Here is a 20,074-nt window from a genome sequence, read left to right on the forward strand (position 1 = left end):
CTCCTGGGCGTGCTCCTTGGGGCGGCGTCATCTCGTCATCGTCGCAGCCCTGAGCTCCATCCCGGTCAGGAATCTGGCTCCAGTGACTTCACGCTCCCTGATTCCTGCTCTTTACGGCCGGAGCTCTTTTTCTAATCAGGAAAGCAGCCCATTTTGAAGCCATCATTCCCACCTCAAAATGCTGTGGATCCCTGATGCCCCCAGGCCTCCACGGGAGGATGATGCCTTTTATTGGGACAGTTATTCCAGCGCTGCGCAGGGACGCAGTCACACCTGTTTTCACTTTGTCTGTGGGCGGTGTCTACCTGCAAAGGCGGCCTTAATAGGTGTGGCAGAGACCACACAGCCCGTAACTCTACAACATCCACTCGCTGCTGCTTTATAAAAATCTGCCTCACGTGGCTTTTGATGGCCAAGTCGAAGATCTCTCTTGGTAAATGTCACGTTGCCGTGAAAATGTGTGTTGCTGTCCCGTCACTCCGTCGTCTCTGGCTCTGCGGCCCCATGGACTGCAGCACAGCAGGCATCCCCGTCCTCCACCGTCTCCTGGAGTTTGCTCAAACTCATGTCCACTGAGTCACTGATGCCATTCAACCACCTCATCCTCTGTCGCCCCCTTCTCCTCCTGCCCTCAATTTCCCCCAGCAAATATGTGGGTTGTTTTCAAATATCGTTTGACATTGATTTCTAACATAACTCCACAGTGGTAAGAGAACAGACTCTGTATGATGTCAATACCTTTAGACCATGACATTTGTGCACCTTGTTTTATGTGCCAGGATATATTCCAGTGTCTCCTGGTTTACAGTCTATGGGAACTTGAATCGAATTTGTACCCTGTTGCTGTGTGAAAATTATGCAAATCTTAATTATGTTGAATTGGCTCACAGTGCTCTTCAGATCTACTCTATCTTTCTACTTCTTTGTATATTCATTCTATTAATTTTTGATATTGAAACTCCAAATAAAAAATCTTAATTTATCCACTTAAAAATAATTGTAATATATAGTGGAACTATATGTAACCTTGCTCTGTATTTTCCAGGTCTCCTGTAAATATGTCATTATACTTTCATAATTAAAAAGAATAAAAATGTATTTAAAGAGAGTTGCCTCAAGCACCTCCTTGTATATAGTGCTCCCACTGCCCAACACCCACCCCATGTGATGATCCAAAATGCCCCCGCCCCTGGGCCAACCACACATCCCCATGGGTTTCCAACAGGCTTTCTACTGAGAAGTTGTTCTTTTTTGCTGTCTTTTGTCTCTTACTGGGCATGTGTTCATGTCTTCATTCTTCTTTTAGGACTGATTCAGAGTCTTCTCAAGTCACCATTTAGGACGAGGAACTGTCAACACCCAAGGTCCCGTCCACTGTCACTTTTCAGGTCAAGGATGCAAACCCCACCCTATAGGCATCTTCTTCACCTTTACTGCAAAGGCACAAATAGCTGGCTCACTTTACTTCTGTGATTCCACTTCTTCCCCAAATCAGAATTTTCTTGGGGAAACTTACTTGGAACCTGAGTAGCTGAAACTTTTTCTATACAGAATGAATGGGTATAACTGGAACAAAATCTTCCTATTCACAGTAGCTATTCTCCTTACATGAAGGTATTCATTTTTTTCTCTTCAGTTATGTATTGGGTTGGCTAAAAAGTCCATTTGGGTTTTTCTGGAATATGTATGGGAAACCTGAATGAACTTTTTGGCCAAGCCAACAATATAGACAAAAAAGATAGGCAGGATGGTTAGGCATTGAGTTAATAAGCATCTAAGCCACCTTTGAGCAGATGATACATAGACTGAGGTGGATATGGTCCAGGTTTCTCACTGTTGGTGGAATTATTATAAGCACAGAAGAGGGGAAGGGTAGGATAAGCCCTAGAGTTCAGTTTTTAATTGGAGGAATCATGACTAACTCATGTTTTTGTTGTTCAGTTGGTCAGTTGTGTTCGACTCTTTTGCGACCCCAAGGACTGTAGCCCGTCAAGCCCCTCTGCCCATGGGATTTCCCAGGCAAGAACACTGGAGTGGGTTGCCATTTCCTTCTCCAGGGGATCTTATGACCCAGGGACTGAACCTGAGTCTCCTGCATTGGTAGGCAATTCTTTACCACTGAGCCACCAGGGAAGCCCAGTAACAAGTTGTTGATCATCATAACGTTTGTGTCGATTGAGTTAGAAATGTGCTTGCTTTTTTAAGCAAGCAAGGTGACTCTGCTACGTGACTTGGGGATGAAACCCGCTGCCAGCTTGCTTAATTCAACCCAGTCCTACCGATGTTCGTTGGGTGCTGGCTACGCCCCCAGGAGGCTGTGTGGGCTGTGGTTATCCACCCCAGATGACACAGGACAAGCGATGGCTGAAAACTGCTTGACAACCAGGATTCTGAACACTTCAGCCTCGTAAACACGTCTCTCCTCTCCTGCTCTGGACTCAGAGGGAGCTTTAAGTGCCCTGTGTGTCCATGGAGAGGTGAACGGATAAAGAAGTCATGGGGTGTGTGTGTGTGTGTGTGTGTGTGTGTGTGTGTGTGTGATGGAATATTACTCAGCGATGAAAGGAGGACATGAGTCACTTCTAGTGAAGTGACTGAACCTACAGCCTGTCACAGAGTGAAGTGAGTCACAAAGAGACAAAGATCATATATTAACGCGTATATATGGAACCTACAAAGATGGTACTGATGAACCTACTTAGAGGGCAGGAATAGAGATGCAGACGTAGACAAGACTTGTGGACACAGGGGGGCAAGGAGAACGTGGGATGACTTGAGAGAGTAGCACTGAAACATATACACTGACGTATGTCACACAGATAGCCAGGGGGAGTCTGACGTGACACGCGAGGAGCTCAACCCAGTGCTCCCTGAGGGGTGGGAGGTGGGAGGGCGGGGACACGTGTATGCCTGTGGCCATTCACGTCGATGTATGGCAGAAGCCACCACAATACTGTAAAGCGATTATCCTCCACATAAAAACAAGTGAAGAGCCCTTCAGCGTCCGGGTCTCCTCACGCTTTCAGAGGCTGCTGGGGCCCCGCTGCTTTAGGAGTCTATCTGGCATGAGTGGGAATGAATGAGGGAAAGAACGAGTGATGGCTCGCACACATGGGTGAAGGGAGATCTCTTCCTTTCCTGCCAGTAGCCGCTGAAGGCTGAAAGGAGACCACGGCGGACGTTTTGCCTCGGGAGGGCGCTGGGGTGGGAGCGGAGGAGGCGCGCCGGGACGAGCGGCCGCTCACGGGCCCAGTCTCAGGACGTCTCCCCGCAGAGCACTCGCTAACCGATCGCAAGGCCCATGGTCCGCGGAGCGTGGAGACGCTTGCCAGGCGCCCGTGACGGGGCTGGGACCGGCAGACGCGGTGCGCGCCCCCAGCAGGAAGCCCTGAGAACGCCACAGGGCCTTTATTTCTTTTTCAAGGGATCCCCCTCCGCCCCATGTGGACCATTTCTAAAGTCCTTTCTGAATTTCTAACAGTATTGCTTCCGTCTTACATGTTTCACTTTTGTCCGAGAGGCCTGTGGGATCTTAGCTCCCCGACTGGGGCTGGAACCCGCGCCCCCTGCGATGGAAGGCGAAGTCCTAACCACTGGGAAACCGGGAAAGCCCAGCGACGTGACTGGTTCAGGAAGCTCTACTGAGATGTCACTGACACGGAAAACATGTGCGTGTGAGGCGTACAGCATGGCACTTTGATACAGGAATATACTGTGAAATTATTACCACAGGAAGGTTGACGCCTCCATCCCCTCACAGAATTGACGTTTCTCCCAGCTGGTGGTGATAACAGGGAAGACGTACTCTCTCACTGACTTTCTGTCATACGTAAGTGTATAGTGCAGGGCTGTTAGGTCCCGGCCCCAGGCGGTGCATCAGATCCTCAGAACTTACTCATTTTATAGCTGTAGCTCAGTGCCCTTTGACCAACAACTCCTCACTCCCCTGACCTCCCGGCCCCTGGAAACCACTATAAACTCTCTGTTCCATGAGTTTGGCTTTTTCAGATTCCATGGACAGAAGCTGTCACACAGGACTTTTCTTTCTCTGTGCAGTTTATCTCAATTAGCATAGTGCTCTTGAGGTCTATCCATGTTGCTGCAAATGGCATTATTTCACTCTTTTTTATGGCTATGTAATACTCCATTGCTGGAGGAAGAATTGGAAACCCACTCCAGTATTCTTGCCTGGAGAATCCTGATGGACAGAGGAGCCTGGCGAGCTGCAGCCCATGAGGTTGCAGAGTTGGACACGACTGAGTGACTCAGCACAGCACAGTGCTGACTTCAACAGCAGCAACTTCGAGTTATAAAATGAGTAAGTCACGGATATATAATGTGCAAGTGGTTCAGGAGTTACGTATACTGTGTCACATGACGAGAAGTGGTAAGAGAATCAATCTTCAAAGTTTTCAGAATAAAAAATTTCCGTCAAAAAAAAAAATTTCCGTCAGTACAGTACAGTGTGGAGGTGGGTAGATGTTAACTAGACTTATTGAACCCATCTGTAATGTATACAAATATTCAATCATAATGTTGTAAGTCCTGAAGTGATATAATGTCACAATTATTATACTTTAATAAAAATAGTCACCCAATACTTAAAGAAGAGAATTAGTTATTATTGATGGCATCTACTAGATATTTATCACATTAAGCATTATTTCTACCGACTCCAGAGCAGATCCTAGGCATTCTAGGATCCCTCAGGAGCAGCAGAAAAGGGGAAACAGTGGGAAAACATGAGGCCAAGACATCAGAAGTCTGTATCAACCACAGACGAAACTCTAAAACAACAGTGATATAAAAACAAAAAGTGAAATTCAGTATGTAAACGACGACAAAGGTGACCACCAGCATCAGGATGGTGCGGGTGGCTCTGGTCTCTGGGGGGCATCTGTGGTGTCCAGTGCTGGTGTGAATATACTGAACCCTCTGGTGGTGTCTGAGCAGGAGAAGCACCATGGAGCCACTGGACCAGACCATGAGGGTAAGAAACACGGTATCAGAGATGGACCACAGGTAGACAAAGCCTGCATTAGGAGCTGAGGCGGAACAGAACCACTTGCTCCGAGTATCAGAATAGTTGTGTATATCCTGAGGACCAGTGATTTTCAAAAGAACAGAGATGTATGTTAAGAGGTTAAGCATCCAGCAGGTGCAGCAGGAAGGACCAATGACCCTTCCTCTGGGCATCATCCACTCTGCTCTCCTGGGGATGAGAGTGAAGGCCTGATAGGTGCTCAGGATGGAGGTGGAGCACAGGGCGGTGCTAAGAGTCACCCTCTGGATGTAATACAGTAATTTACAGCCAAGGCTGGACAGGGGGTTTCTCAAAAGAAAACCTGTCATTTTATGGGGAATTCCAGAGGACAGAAGAAACAAAAGATTGGACAGGGCCACGTGGGTGAGAATCGTGTCTGCAGGTCTCTGCTTGTGGCCAAGCAAGACTGGAGAGATGCTGCAGGAGAAAAGGAGGGCATTGCCCAGAGCCCCAGCCACCACCTGGAAGAGAAAGATGGCTTTCACAGCCGCCTCCCCTGCATTTCTCAGGGCATCTTTGTGAGAAGACATGGAGAGGACGTCAGAGTGGCCTGGAGCGGAAAGAGGGCTGTGTGGGTGTCGACATATGCAGTCTTCTCACAGAACCAACACTGGGAAAGAATTCCTGCTTTCTGCTCTTCTGAGAAGGGAGACACGGTCATGCTCCACGGGAGGGGCTCAACCTGGAGCACACATGAATGATACCGGTTACACTTTTCACTCCGATTATATTCTATTTCTATATTTATTTCTATTATTTTGGCACTTCCTTATTCTCCACCAGAATGTAAGGTGGAGAATCACTTGTTCAGTAACACGGTGTGATGCATAATAGATGTTACAAACTCTGTACTAAGTGTATGACAATGTGACCAGAGACAGAGTAGCAGATACACTCCCCCCTTGGAGACGTTCCTGCGTCTTGTAAGCATGTATGAAGAAAGAAATGGAAAATGCACAATACTGGTGAGCTTTAAGACCACCCAACTAGTTATAACACAGTTGCAAGAGTCAGTTATTCACACTTGAAACTCATATTTCATCAGAATTACCACACACAGTAGCACTGGGTTCTTCTTGACTGAATCTGCTCTCCTGGGAAGGCAGTTAACTGGATCATAACCAGCTGGGGTTCACACAGAGCCTGACTCACCTGGGAAGGGAAATCCCCAGCTCCAGCCCACTCTAGCTGTGCTGTCCCCTTCAAGGGGGAGAAAACCATGGAGACACAGGAGGTTCACAGTCCAGAGGCACAGGCTCAGGGACCGACTGAGACTTCATCATAGGAGGTGGAATCTCCCCTCTCCTCCAGGAAGGAGATAGAGGGGCCCCCGGGCTGGAGAGCTGGTGTTCGTCAAGTGGAGTAAAACTGAAGGTTTATTCTCATGCACACACTCCAAGGACAAAGCTAGTGGCAGAAGCTGAGCCCCGCTGGGGTAAAGAGATACTATGCCCACGCCTGAGGTCAAGGAAGACTTCCCTGTCTGTACAAGAGAAGGAAGGCTTCCCAGGGGTCAAAAAGGGAGGGGGGCCCCACCCCATAATAAGGGTGGACATGCACCCACAGGCCTCTGCGGTGCGATCCATCTTAGCAAAACGTTGCCCATGCATGCCGGGGAGGGTTCAGGGATCAGTCAGGTGTCAAGAGACAGACAAGGTAATTGGCCAAAGGTAAACAAAGACAATATTTTAAGTATATATTAAGAAATCATACAGTAACCACAGCAATTATTTCTAATTTAGACCAACAGAAGTTTGGTTTGTTTGTTTTTGTGGAGTTTTTAAAGATCTACTGACAAATGTCCTTTTTGCTAGTAAATCCCATCATTCGGTAATCTCAGAAATCATTCCTTGTTTCAAAGAGAAAAATTCCACTATAGTTTAATCCCATTGTCTCTGAGTGAAATCCCGTCATATAGACCAAAGATCAGCAAACTTTTTCTGTAAAGGGACAGATAGTGGTATTTTAGGTTTTGTAGGTCCAGATGCAAGTGAGCAACTCCATGTGTTTATGCAGCTGGGAAGGCAGCCACGGACAATATAGTAACAGGTGAGCATAGCTGTGTTCACAATAAAAAAGTATTTCTAAACAGAGATGGCGTATGTGCACACCATCATTCACAGCAGCATTGTTCCCAGTAACCAGTAAGAGGAAACAGCCCATGGGTCCATCAGTGGATGATGGATAGGTAAAGTGTCATCCTATATTGATAGGAATAGTATTCATCTGTGAAAAGGAAATATGCAGCATATTTGATATATGCTACAACACAGATGGACCTTGAAAACACGCTGAATGAAGCGAGCCAGGCACAGATGGAAAAACAGTATATGATTCCACTTATAACAGTTACTGGAGTAGGAAAATTCATTGGACCAGAAAGTAGAATAGAGGTTACCACTGACTGAGATGAAGAGGGGTTGTTGTTTAATGAGTAGCAAGGGTCTGTTGGGATGATGAAGTTTTGGGAATAGATGGTGGTAAGAGTTATACACGGGCTTCCTGGTGGCTCAGATGGTAAAGGGTCTGCCTGCAATGCAGGAGACCTGGGTTTGATCCCCAGGTTTCGAAGATCCCTTGGAGAATGAAATGGCAAACACTCCATTCACATCACTAAAGGTTTAACAGGCGCTCTTTTTACCCACTACAATGCATCCAGATAACAAGGCACATTGAAAGGCAAAAACAAACAAAAAAACCCCCAAACCCAAACAGTTTGAAGACACAGAGTGAGCATCAGATGCAGACACGGCAGGAATGTTGGGAGGGTCAGACCTGGAACATGAATCAGCTATGATCACTGTGCTGAGGGCTCTAGTGGATAAAGCAGACACTGCAGGAACAGCGAGGCAAGGAGAGCAGGAGAGGGGAATTCTAAGGAAGAACGAGGAAGAAATGCTGGAGACCAAAACACTGTCCCAGAAATTCAAGACTGAATTTGATGGGCTTCTTAGTAAATGGAGGACGCTAATGGGGAAGTAATCTCAGAGGGAGATTTACAGTGAACTCACGGCTCTGCTCCCACTCAGATACACACCCCAGCACATTCCCACTGTCCACCCATCCAGCCAGGGCATGGATGGGGCAGCTCAGGACGAGGCCGGGGAGCACCTGTCCTGCCCAAGGTGCTGACAGCACAGCTCTGAGCGCCTCTCCTGCTGGAGAGCCTGCTCTCCCGTTTCCTGCCCTGAGACTGAACACAAGGGAGCACTCACCTGCCTGCACTTGGCTCCACACTCTGTGCAGGGAAGTGTCAGTCAGGACGGGCGCCAGTTATAGGGACAGGGTCCCTGGGCCCGATCTCCCCACAGAGGAGCCATTATCATGTCATCTGGAGTGGAGGTGACACTGTCTGCATGGAGAGTCTGGGGCGTCTCCAGGGAGGAGCAGATCTTACCCCCAGTGCTCATCACCCTCACCCACGTCTGGGGACCTGTGACAACTCCTGGACATTATTGAGAAGGTCCACAAGGGCAGCTGAGCAGAGGGGAGGGAGAGTTTTCTGTGTTCCCTGTGGGAGAACCCAAGTTTAGAGTGAAAGTCATAACGGGGAGGGACACTCACAGTGCACCAGGGCTCCCTTCACTGTTTCCTGTTGGGCATTTTCCTTCATGGTCTCACTTTTCTGAACTGTTCCAAAGTGTGTTCTCACTGATCATCAGCATGTGATCTGGAGGCTGGGCTTTCCCCTGAGTTTAAGTTCCACAGCCCATTCTATTTATGGTCTCAGGTCTTTTAATCTGGAAAACGCCCCCCTTTGAAGCCAGAGTTTCCCTCCTCAGAATCCTCAAGTCTCCCTTGTATCCACATGACTCTGGAAGGACTTAGTCATTTGTTCTAAGTCACCCATGGAGCCCCGTCCTTGAGCCTCTCATTGGACCTCCAGTTGTACATGTGTTATGGGCCATTACTGCTGGAAAGAAGATTTCTGGACTCTGATGAGGAAAAACAGAGAGGTAACATTAGACTGTATGCTGCAGTCCATGGGGTCACAGAGTCGAACTTGACTTAGTGGCTGAACAACAGCATTAGAATACTTTAAATTGATCATGGCAATCATCAGTTGATAGCTGTGAAAGGTTGTTGCTGAACGATAAGATGCCAGGATTCTCGGCCTCCAGAGAAGACGAATTCAATCCAGGGCCAGAGATGAGGCTGGGTTGCTCAGAGCTTTTGTGTAATAACGTTTTATTAAAGTATAAAGGAGATAGAGAAAGCTGCTGACACAGGCATTGGAAGGGGGCAGAAAGAGTATCCCCCTCCTAGTCTTCAGCTGGATGTTATAGAGTCCCTAGCAGTCTGTTAATGAAAACAAAGGAATGTCTTAAAACTCAGAATGGCATCAGGCCCCTCATCCATAAGTTGCATTTTGTGATAATCCTGGCACCAGATGATTCATCCCAGGCCATAAAGTGATTGTCTTGAATCTTGTAGAAGGGCAGATTACCATACAAATAGTTTCATTTACATAGATTGGGGAACAATATCTGAGTATAACATACTGGTTTGTCAAGTAGGTTCTGAGCCATTTGGTGGAACCCACTTGAAGACAAGAGTCTGGGGAAAATGCATAGCACATTAACATAGCCTAAGACAAAGATTTCCATAAGAAAAATGTATTGGTTAACTCAAGGTTTGAGAATAGTTAGCTTCAAGTGAAACCAGGTGTCATGGCAACACAGTATTTTAAGAGGAACCTCAAAAGAATAAAATACGTAGGAGTATATCTACCTAAAGAAACAAAAGACCTATACATAGAAAACTATAAAACACTGATGAAAGAAATCAAAGAGGACACAAACAGATGGAGAAACATACCGTGTTCATGGATTGGAAGAATCAATATTGTCAAAATGGCTATTCTACCCAAAGCAATCTATAGATTCAATGCAATCCCTATCAAGCTACCAACGGTATTTTTCACAGAACTAGACCAAAGAATTTCACAATTTGTATGGAAATACAAAAAAACCTCGAATAGCCAAAGTAATCTTGAGAAAGAAGAATGGAACTGGAGGAATCAACCTGCCTGACTTCAGACTCTACTACAAAGCCACAGTCATCAAGACAGTATGGTACTGGCACAAAGACAGAAATATAGATCAATGGAACAGAATAGAAAGCCCAGAGATAAATCCACGAACCTATGGACATCTTATCTTCGACAAAGGAGGCAAGGATATACAATGGAAAAAAGACAACCTCTTTAACAAGTGGTGCTGGGAAAACTGGTCAACCACTTGTAAAAGAATGAAACTAGAACACTTTGTAACACCATACACAAAAATAAACTCAAAATGGATTAAATATCTAAATGTAAGACCAGAAACTATAAAACTCCTAGAGGAAAACATAGGCAAAACAGTCTCTGACATAAATCACAGCAGGATCCTCTATGACCCACCTCCCAGAATATTGGAAATAAAAGCAAAACTAAACAAATGGGACCTAATGAAACTTAAAAGCTTTTGCACAACAAAGGACACTATAAGCAAGGTAAAAAGACAGCCCTCAGATTGGGAGAAAATAATAGCAAATGAAGCAATAGACAAAGGATTAATCTCAAAAATATACAAGCAACTCCTGCAGCTCAATTCCAGAAAAATAAATGACCCAATCAAAAAATGGGCCAAAGAACTAAACAGACATTTCTCCAAAGAAGACATACAGATGGTTAGCAAACACATGAAAAGATGCTCAACATCACTCATTATCAGAGAAATGCAAATCAAAACCACATGAGGTACCATTACACGCCAGTCAGAATGGCTGCTATCCAAAAGTCTACAAGCAATAAATGCTGGAGAGGGTGTGGAGAAAAGGGAACCCTCTTACACTGTTGGTGGGAATGCAAACTAGTACAGCCGCTATGGAGAACACTGTGGAGATTTCTTAAAAAACTGGAAATAGAACTGCCATATGACCCAGCAATCCCACTCCTGGGCATACACACCAAGGAAACCAGATCTGAAAGAGACACGTGCACCCCAATGTTCATCGCACCAGTGTTTATAATAGCCAGGACATGGAAGCAACCTAGATGTCCATGAGCAGATGAATGGATAAGGAAGCTGTGGTACATATACACCATGGAATATTACTCAGCCATTAAAAAGAATTCATTTGAATCAGTTCTAATGAGATGGATGAAACTGGAGCCCATTATACAGAGTGAAGTAAGCCAGAAAGATAAAGACCATTACAGTATACTAACACATATATATGGAATTTAGAAAGATGGTAATGATAACCCTATATGCAAAACAGAAAAAGAGACACAGATGTACAGAACAGACTTTTGGACTCTGTGGGAGAAGGCGAGGGTGGGATGTTTCAAGAGAACAGCATCGAAACATGTATATTATCTAGGGTGAAACAGATCACCAGCCCAGGTTGGATGCATGAGACAAGTGCTCAGACCTGGTGCACTGGGAAGACCCAGAGGGATCGGGTAGAGAGGGAGGTGGGAGGGGGGATCGGGATGGGGAATACCTGTAACACCATGGCTGATTCATGTCAATGTATGACAAAAACCACTACAATATTGTAAAGTAATTAGCCTCCAACTAATAAAAATAAATGAAAAAATAAATAAATAAGAGAAACCTCCTTTTAAATTTGTATAGAGAAGGGAAAATATCGCTAGTTTGTTTCCTCCTGCCACTTAACAGATTAAAAATGTCTGACACTTGCAGCCTATTTCCTCCATTTGGAGATGCCTGGCCTTCCTGCCTGTTACCCTCTCAGTTGGATCTTGGGTACCAGTTCCCTCAGCTGGGAAATAGCCCTGAGTTCATCCTTCTGAAGCCCAGAGAGCAGAAGAGGGTACAATCAATCGTCCCCACTGGGCTCCTTCTGCAGGGAGTTGATGCACTGTGGCCAGCGGACTTGTCCACAGTTCAGGTACATGGGTTTGAGAGGAGAAGGCAGGCAGATAAGACGACCATGTCTGCTGAAAACATGCATGATTTAGTTGTGCATATGACTTAACCTGTGGGCTGATGACTCCTCCTTGGAAGCTCCCCCACACATTTAAACACAGAACCTACTGTGTGCCATCCCCAGGACTAGGTAATGAAGGCTCAAACAGAAACACTCACGGTCCTGGTCCTGAGATATGTGATGCTGGTTACACGAAGGCCATGGTCATCATGAGATTCTTCACTCAACTGGTGAAAGGGTCTTGATTTCGCTGTCTATTAAGGTAGCTCCAGTCCCACATGGCTACTGAGCCCCTGAAACGGGCTCGTCTGAGAGATGCTCTGATTGTAAACACTCACTGGACGTCAAGCGTCTGTTAAGACAGAGAGATAGTAAGCTACCTTTTCAAGAACTTTTCAGAATTGATTATAGCTTGTGCTCAGTCGCTCACTTGTGTCCGACTCGTTGCGAACCCATGGACTGCCACCCGCCAGGCTCCTCTGTCCATGGGATTCTCCAGGCAAGAATACTGGAGCAGGTTGCCATGCCCTCCTCCAGGGGATCTTCCTGACCCAGGGATCGAGCCTCCGTCTCCTGTGTCTCCTGTGTTGCAGGCAGATTCTTTACTAGCTGAGCTATTAGCGAAGCCCCCATCCTTAATAAAATCTCACTTATTCCAGAAATAAGTCAACATTTGATGGGATTAAGGAGGTGGGATGTAAATAAGGAGGAAATAGGAACCATATTCATAAAATCCCCTTGCAGGGGAGCTGAGTGGCAGTGGAGGCACGTGGAGGACACAGGAGAACCCAGTGGACTTGAGGTGGGTCCACCTCATGGAATTTCTTTTTCACATCTCTGATTTCTCCAAAAGACAGATATGAGAAACATGGTCTGCAGAATGGAGGCATTTGTTAATTCAGCAAGTATTCTTGAGGTCAGCTCAGTGCCGGGCAGTGTGTGTCCATTTAGGGGCACTGGACACAGTACTCCGTGCTGAGAGAAGTCAACTGACCCTGGCAGGGTCTTCTTCATTTCCTTTATCATCACAGCTTCACAGTGTATGCAAGATCGTGACTTTTCCCCATTGACTTCATCAACCTCTCAGGTCGTGCCAGGCCTCCTGTCATGGCCAGGAGGGTCCTGCTGGGCTCAGAAGGCTCAGCAATGTGCAGTACAAACGGAACACGGCATAGTCACTGTGCACTTGAAATGAATGTGTGTTTTTCAGCTGTTGAATGAAACTGATTGCATGCACACATTTTTACTGTTGAAACAAGTCTTGTTTCCATAATATAAAGAACCTCCATCACACACTAGGTTACGCTTACAGAAAATTAAAAGAAAACATCTGGAAATTGATCTGAAAAAAAAAAAAAAAACAATAATTGAAATAGAAATAAGTCCGGAAAACACAACACTACTTCTGGAAATGTAAGCTTCTCTTATACCATTTGTGTTCGTGACTCATCAACTGTTCTGTAATTCTCTGTTGCGCTTTTGCACCACGCGGGCAGCAAACGGGGACGTCCCGGCCACAGCCCCGCGCACACGACACTTCTCTCCCCGCGCCTCGGCGGTAGGAGCCACTCTCTTTGCCCCGGATTCGGCGAGGACCGCCAGTGCCCAGACTCACAGGGCAGATCCTCAGGAAGCTCTGGTCTTCCTGGCTCGGATGCGATGCAGAGAAAAACGGTCGCGGCGGCTCCGCAGCGGGAACTTGAGTGACTGTAACGACATGGGACCTCTAGCCAACGCGGCAGGAGGAAACGATCCCGACATTCAGGAAGACCCCCGCTCCGTGCAGCCGGGGGCTCACCCTGAGCGCGGCGCAGGAAGGCTCGCTGCAGGCGGAGAACACGGCTCCGTCTCTCAAACTCACGGCCCAGAAGCCGCGCCCCAAGGCGGCCGCGTCTCCCCTCGCCGGCGCGCAGACTCGCGGCAGACGCCCAGGTCCCCTTGGCCGGACCCCGCCTCCATCTCCGGGAGTGGCGTCGGAGGAGAACCGCGGGGAGCGCGCAGGACGCAACTGGTGCGGCTGAACCTCACAGGTCTCGGCTCCTTCTGCTGCCTGTAAACCCGCAGCGGACAGGTCTCAGGTTCTCAGGAATGAGGAGGTACTCAGTGGCCGGGTCAACGTCCAAGGGCGCGTCCACGGCGGGGAGAAAGGTCAGCAAGCGCGGACACGGGACTCGACACTTCGTGCCCTCGGGGTGGGGGTGGGGTCACGTGGCTCACTCAGCTCACTTCTGTAACACCCAAGCAAGAGGGCTCCTGCGGACGCTCCCCTGAGCCTGATGAGATAGCTCCGCGTATCAACTGAATGATTAAAGAGATACAATTCCATGTATAAACTGAATGATTAAAATGGAACCGGTCTTTCTCATTCATGCCCATGCTCTCTTTGCATTAACTGGGTTATTTGATTCAAGACTTTCTTTCTGTTTAGAACATAATGTGCATTAAAGGGAAAAAAAAAAAAAAAAAGAAGCCCCTGGATGTTGATTTTCCTCAAAACTTTCCAATTGACACAAACTTTGTCAAAATACAGACACTGAATATACACCTGAATGGTGGTGATTTGACGTGTCCCAGAATAATTTTGGAATAGTAAGGTATCTTTTTCTTCTTTTTGCATCTTCTCTTTCTGTAAATGAACAACAAGCAATTGCATTCCAGTCCTTCCCATTCTCTGAGTTGTAGAAGATATAAGGAGACGTCTCAGAGGTCTCTGGATGAGGGGGTTAACTCTGGAAGTCAAGACAGAGGAAGGGATTCCCGTGGACACGGGAAAGGATGGGCTTGGATACTGTAGTGACTCAGACCCAGAACTCGATGCTGCTGGGCTCAGAGGGCCGGGGTGGAAGGACTAGTTACATTGGCAACATCTCCGCCTCACCAAGTGATGAGGAGGGGGCCTCCACCCCCCTGTCCTGATGTGACTGTGTGGATGGGGCCACAGTTCAGTTCAGTCCCTCAGTCGTGTCCAACTATTTGCGACCCCATGAACCACAGCATGCCAGGCCTCCCTATCCATCACCAACTCCCGGAGTCCACCCAAACTCATGTCCATCGAATCAGTGATGCCATCCAACCATCTCATCCTCTGTCCTCCCCTTCTCCTCCTGCCCTCAATCTTTCCCAGCATCAGGGTCTTTTCAAATGAGTCAGATCTTCGCATCAGGTGGCCAAAGTATTGGAGTTTCAGCTTCAGCATCAGTCCTTCCAATGAATATTCAGGACTGATTTCCTTTAGGATGGACTGGTTGGATCTCCTTGCAGTCCAAGGGACTCTCAAGAGTCTTCTCCAACACCACAGTTCAAAAGCATCAATTCTTCTGCGCTCAGCTTTCTTTGCAGTCCAACTCTCACATCCATACATGACCACTGGAAAAACCATAGCCGTGACTAGACAGACCTTTGATGGCGAAGTAATGTCTCTGCTTTTTAATGTGCTGTCTATGTTGGTCATAACTTTCCTTCCAATGAGTTAGCATCTTTTAATTTCATGGCTGCAGTCACCACCTGCAGTGATTTTGGAGCCCAGAAAAATAAAGTCAGCCACTGTTTCCACTGTTTCCCCATCTATTGGCCATGAAGTGATGGGACCAGATGCCATGATCTTTGTTTTCTGAATGTTGAGCTTTAAGCCAACTTTTTCACTATCCTCTTTCACTTTCATCAAGAGGCTCTTTAGCTCTTCTTCACTTTCTGCCATAAGGGTGGTGTCATCTGCATATCTGAGGTTATTGATATTCTCCCGGCAATCTTGATTCCAGTCTGTGCTTCCTCCACCCCAGCATTTTTCATGATGTCCTCTGCATATAAGTTAAATAAGCAAGGTGACAATATACAGCCTTGACATACTCCTTTTCGTATTTGGAACCAGTCTGTTGTTCCATGTCCAGTTCTACTGTTGCTTCCTGACCTGCATATAGGTTTCTCAAGAGGCAGGTCAGGTGGTCTGGTATTCCCATTTCTTTCAGAATTTTCCACAGTTTATTGTGATCCACACAGTCAAAGGCTTTGGCATAGTCAATAAAGCAGAAATAGTTGTTTTCCTAGAACTCTTGCTTTTTCGATGATCCTGCGAATGTTGGCAATTTGATCTCTGGTTCCTCTGCCTTTCCTAAAACCAGCTTGAACATCTGCAAGTTCATGGCTCACGTATTGCCGTATAGTTGCTCATAATAGTCTCTTATAATCCTTTGTATTTCTGCATTGTCTTTAGTAACCTCTCCTTTTTCATTTCACATTTTGTTGATTTGATTCTTCTTTCTTTCTTGATGAGTCTGGTTAAAGGCTTGTCAATTTTGTTTATCTTCTCAAAGTACCATCTTTTAGTTTTATTAATTTTTACCATTGTTTCTTTCATTTCTTTTTCATTTATTTCTGCTAGGATCTTTATAATTTCTTTCCTTCTCCTAATTTGCAGGGTTTTTTGTTCTTCTTTTTCTAGTTGTTTTAGGTGTAAAGTTAGGTTGTCTGTTTGATGTTTTTCTTGTTCCTTGAGGTAGGATTGTAATGCTGTAAACTTCCTTCTTAGAACTGCTTTTGCTGCATCCCATAGGTTTTGAGTTGTCATGTTTTCATTGTCATTTGTTTCTAGAAATTTTTTTTATTTTCCTTTTGATTTCTTCCATAACCGTTGGTTATTTAGAAGTGTATTGCTTAATCTCCACATGTTTGTGTTTTTTACAGTTTTTTTTCCTTGTAGTTAATATCTAGTCTCATAGCATTGTGGTTGGAAAAAATGCTCACTATGATTTCAGTTTTCTTAAATTTACTGAGATTTGACTTGTGACCCAAGATGTGGTCTATCCTAGAGAATGTTCCATGTGCACTTGAGAAAAAGCTGTATTCTTCTGCATTTGGATGGACTGTCCTGAAGATATCAATGAGATCCATCTCATCTAATGTATCATTTAAGACTTGTGTTTCCTTTTTAATTTTGTTTTGATGATGTACATTGGTATGAGTGCGGTGTTAAAGTCTCCTACTATTATTGTGTTACTGTTAATTTCTCCTTTTATGTCTGTTCAGTTCAGTTCAGTCGCTCAGACGTGTCCGACTCTTTGCGACCCCATGAACCGCAGCACGCCAGGCCTACCTGTCCATCACCAACTCCCGGAGTCCACACAAACTCATGTCCATTGAGTCAGTGATGCCATCCAACCATCCCATCCTCTGTCAACCCCTTCTCGTTCTGCCCACAATCCCTCCCAGCATCAGGGTCTTTTCAAATGAGTCAGCTCTTTGCATCAGGTGGCCAAAGTATTGGAGTTTCAGCTTCAGCATCAGTCCTTCCAATGAACACCCAGGACTGATCTCCTTTAGGATGGGCTGGTTGGCTCTCCTTGCAGTCCAAGGGAGTCTCAAGAGTCTTCTCCAACACCACAGTTCAAAAGCATTAATTCTTCTGCATTCAGCTTTCTTTATAGTCCAACTCTCACATCCATACATGACTACTGGAAAAACCATAGCCTTGACTAGACGACCTTTATTGGTAAAGTTATGTCTCTGCTTTTTAATGTGCTGTCTAGGTTGGTCATAACTTTCCTTCCAAGGAGCAAATGTCTTTTAATTTCATGGCTGCAATCACCATCTGCAGTGATTGGAGCCCAGAAAAATGAAGTCAGCCACTGTTTCCACTGTTTCCCCATCTATTGGCCATGAAGTGATGGGACCGGATGCCATGATCCTAGTTTTCTGAATGTTGAACTTTAAGCCAACTTTTTCACTATCCTCTTTCACTTTCATCAAGAGGCTCTTTAGTTCTTTTTCATTTTCTGCCATAAGGGTGGTGTCATCTGCATATCTGAGGTTATTGATATTTCTCCCGGCAATCTTAATTCCAGCTTGTGCTTCCTCCAGCCCAGTGTTTCTCATGATGTACTCTGCATATGAGCTAAATAAGCAGAGTGACAATATACAGCCTTGACGTACTCCTTTTCCTATTTGGAACCAGTCTGTTGTTCCATGTCCAGTTCTAACTGTTGCTTCCTGACCTTCATACAGGTTTCTCGAGAGGCAGGTCCAGTGTTCTGGTATTCCCATCTCTTTCAGTCTGTTAGTGTTTGTCTTAGGTACTGAGGTGCTCCTATGTTGGGTGCATAGATATTTACAATTGTTATGTTTTCCTCTTGGATTGATCCCTTGATCTAGTAATCTTCTTTATTTTAAGGCATATTTTGTGATATGAGGATTGCTACTCCAGCTTTCTTTTGCTTCCCCTTTGCATGGAATATATTTTTCCATCCACTCACTTTCAGTCTATATGTGTCTTTAGGTCTGAAGTGGGTTCCTTGTAGAAACACATATACGGGTCTTGTTTTTGTATTCATTCAGTCAGTCTGTGCTTTTTGGTTGGAGCATTTAATCCATTTACAAAGTAATTATTGATAAAAATGTTCCTATTGCCATTTTCTTAATTGTTTGGGGTTTGATTTTGTAGATCTTTTTCTTCTCTTGTATTTCTTGACTACATAAGTCTCCGTAACATTTGTTGTAAGTGGCAGAAAGTGAAGATGAACTAAAAAGCCTCTTGATGAAAGTGAAAGAGGAGAGTGAAAAAGTTGGCTTAAAGCTCAACATTCAGAAAACTAAGATCATGGCCTCCGGTCCCATCACTTCATGGCAAATAGATGGAGAGACAGTGGAAACAGTGTCAGACTTTGTTCTTTTGGGCTCCAAAATCACTGCAGATGGTGATTGCAGCCATGAAATTAAAAGACGCTTACTCCTTGGAAGGAAAGTTATGACCAACCTAGATAGCATATTAAAAAGCAGAGACATTACTTTGCCAACAAAGGTCTGTCTAGTCAAGGCTATGGTTTTTCCAGTGGTCATGTATGGATGTGAGAGTTGGACTGCAAAGAAAGCTGAGCGCCGAAGAATTGATGCTTTTGAACTGTGGTGTTGGAGAAGACTCTTGAGAGTCCCTTGGACTGCAAGGAGATCCAACCAGTCCATCCTGAAGGATATCAGTCCTGGGTGTTCTTTGGAAGGACTGATGCTGAAGCTGAAACTCCAGTACTTTGGCCACCTCATGCGAAGAGCTGACTGATTGGAAAAGACCCTGATGATGGGAAGGATTGTGGGCAGGAGGAGAAGGGGACAACAGAGGATGAGATGGCTGAATGGCATCACCAACTCGATGGGCATGAGTTTGAGTAAACTCCGGGAGTTGATGATGGACAGGGAGGCCTGGCGTACTGCGATTCATGGGGTCGCAAAGAGTCGGACACGACTGAGCAACTGGACTGAACTGAACTGAACTGAACTGAAAGCTTATTTGGTGGTACTGAATTCTCTTAACTTTTGCTTGTCTGAAAAGCTTTTGATTTCCCCATCCATTTTAAATGAGATCCTTGCTGGGTACAGTAATCTTAGTTGTAGGTTTTCCTTTTCAGTACTTTAAATATATCCTATCATTCCCTTCTGGCCTGCAGAGTTTCTGCTGAAAGATCAGCTGTGTGGGTTTCCCTTGTATGTTACTTGTTGCTTTTCCCTTGCTGCTTTTAATACTCTTTGTGTTTATTCTTTGTTAGTGTGATTAGTGTGTGTCTTTGTATGTTTCCTCTTCGGTTTATCCTGTATGGGACTCTGCACCTCTTGAACTTGACTGACTACCATGATATTGTCTTTGGCTGACTTCCCTTAGTATGATAAACTCTAGGTCCAGCCGTGTTGCTGCAAATGACATTACTTCATTCTTTCTTATGCCTGAGTAGTATTCCACTACATTGTATGTATACATGCACCATACCTTCCCTATCCATTCAACTGTCAGTGTAACACGTAGGTTGCTCCACATCATGGCTGCTGTGAATAATGTGACTAGCTCCCGTCAGCCATTTCTGTCAATGCTCTAATGTTTCTAAAGCCTAGCTGATCCCTGTGATCAGCTCATACTGAGCATTTCCATCTGATCTGGAATCTGGTTTCTCCTCTGACTTATGCTCTGTGCTTGTATGCTCAGTTGCCCGGTCGTGTCTGACTCTTTGCGACCCCATGGACTATAGCCCATGAGGCTCCTCTGTCCATGGGATTTCCCAGGCGAGAACACTGGAGTGGGTTGCCATTTTCTTCTCCAAGGGATCTTCCTGA

At 45.6% G+C, this 20,074-nt stretch overlaps 1 protein-coding gene across 6 annotated transcripts; it reads right to left on the bottom strand.

The window, feature by feature from the left end:
- Positions 1-4,515: 4,515 nt before the first annotated feature.
- LOC133054858 (vomeronasal type-1 receptor 1-like) lies at positions 4,516-13,923 on the bottom strand. 6 transcript variants are annotated; one of them, XM_061140222.1, is made up of 5 exons: positions 13,417-13,551; positions 12,417-13,328; positions 12,145-12,338; positions 8,260-8,979; positions 4,516-5,726 (listed from the first exon to the last, which is right to left on the bottom strand). In XM_061140222.1, exon 5 carries the CDS (start codon positions 5,572-5,574, stop codon positions 4,654-4,656), a length of 921 nt encoding a protein of 306 aa, XP_060996205.1. In that variant the 5' UTR covers positions 5,575-5,726; positions 8,260-8,979; positions 12,145-12,338; positions 12,417-13,328; positions 13,417-13,551; the 3' UTR covers positions 4,516-4,653. The 6 variants fall into 6 exon arrangements, 4 of the variants coding, with proteins under 4 accessions (XP_060996205.1, XP_060996207.1, XP_060996208.1 ...); XM_061140224.1 differs by having other exon boundaries at positions 8,609-8,979; positions 12,145-13,328; XR_009692523.1 differs by lacking the exon at positions 4,516-5,726 and adding an exon at positions 13,785-13,923 and having other exon boundaries at positions 7,800-8,979; positions 12,145-13,328; positions 13,417-13,693.
- Between the last annotated feature and the right edge of the window lie 6,151 nt (positions 13,924-20,074).

This window comes from Dama dama, chromosome 4 (genome assembly GCF_033118175.1).
Source record: "Dama dama isolate Ldn47 chromosome 4, ASM3311817v1, whole genome shotgun sequence".
NCBI classification, from domain to species: Eukaryota; Metazoa; Chordata; class Mammalia; order Artiodactyla; family Cervidae; genus Dama; species Dama dama.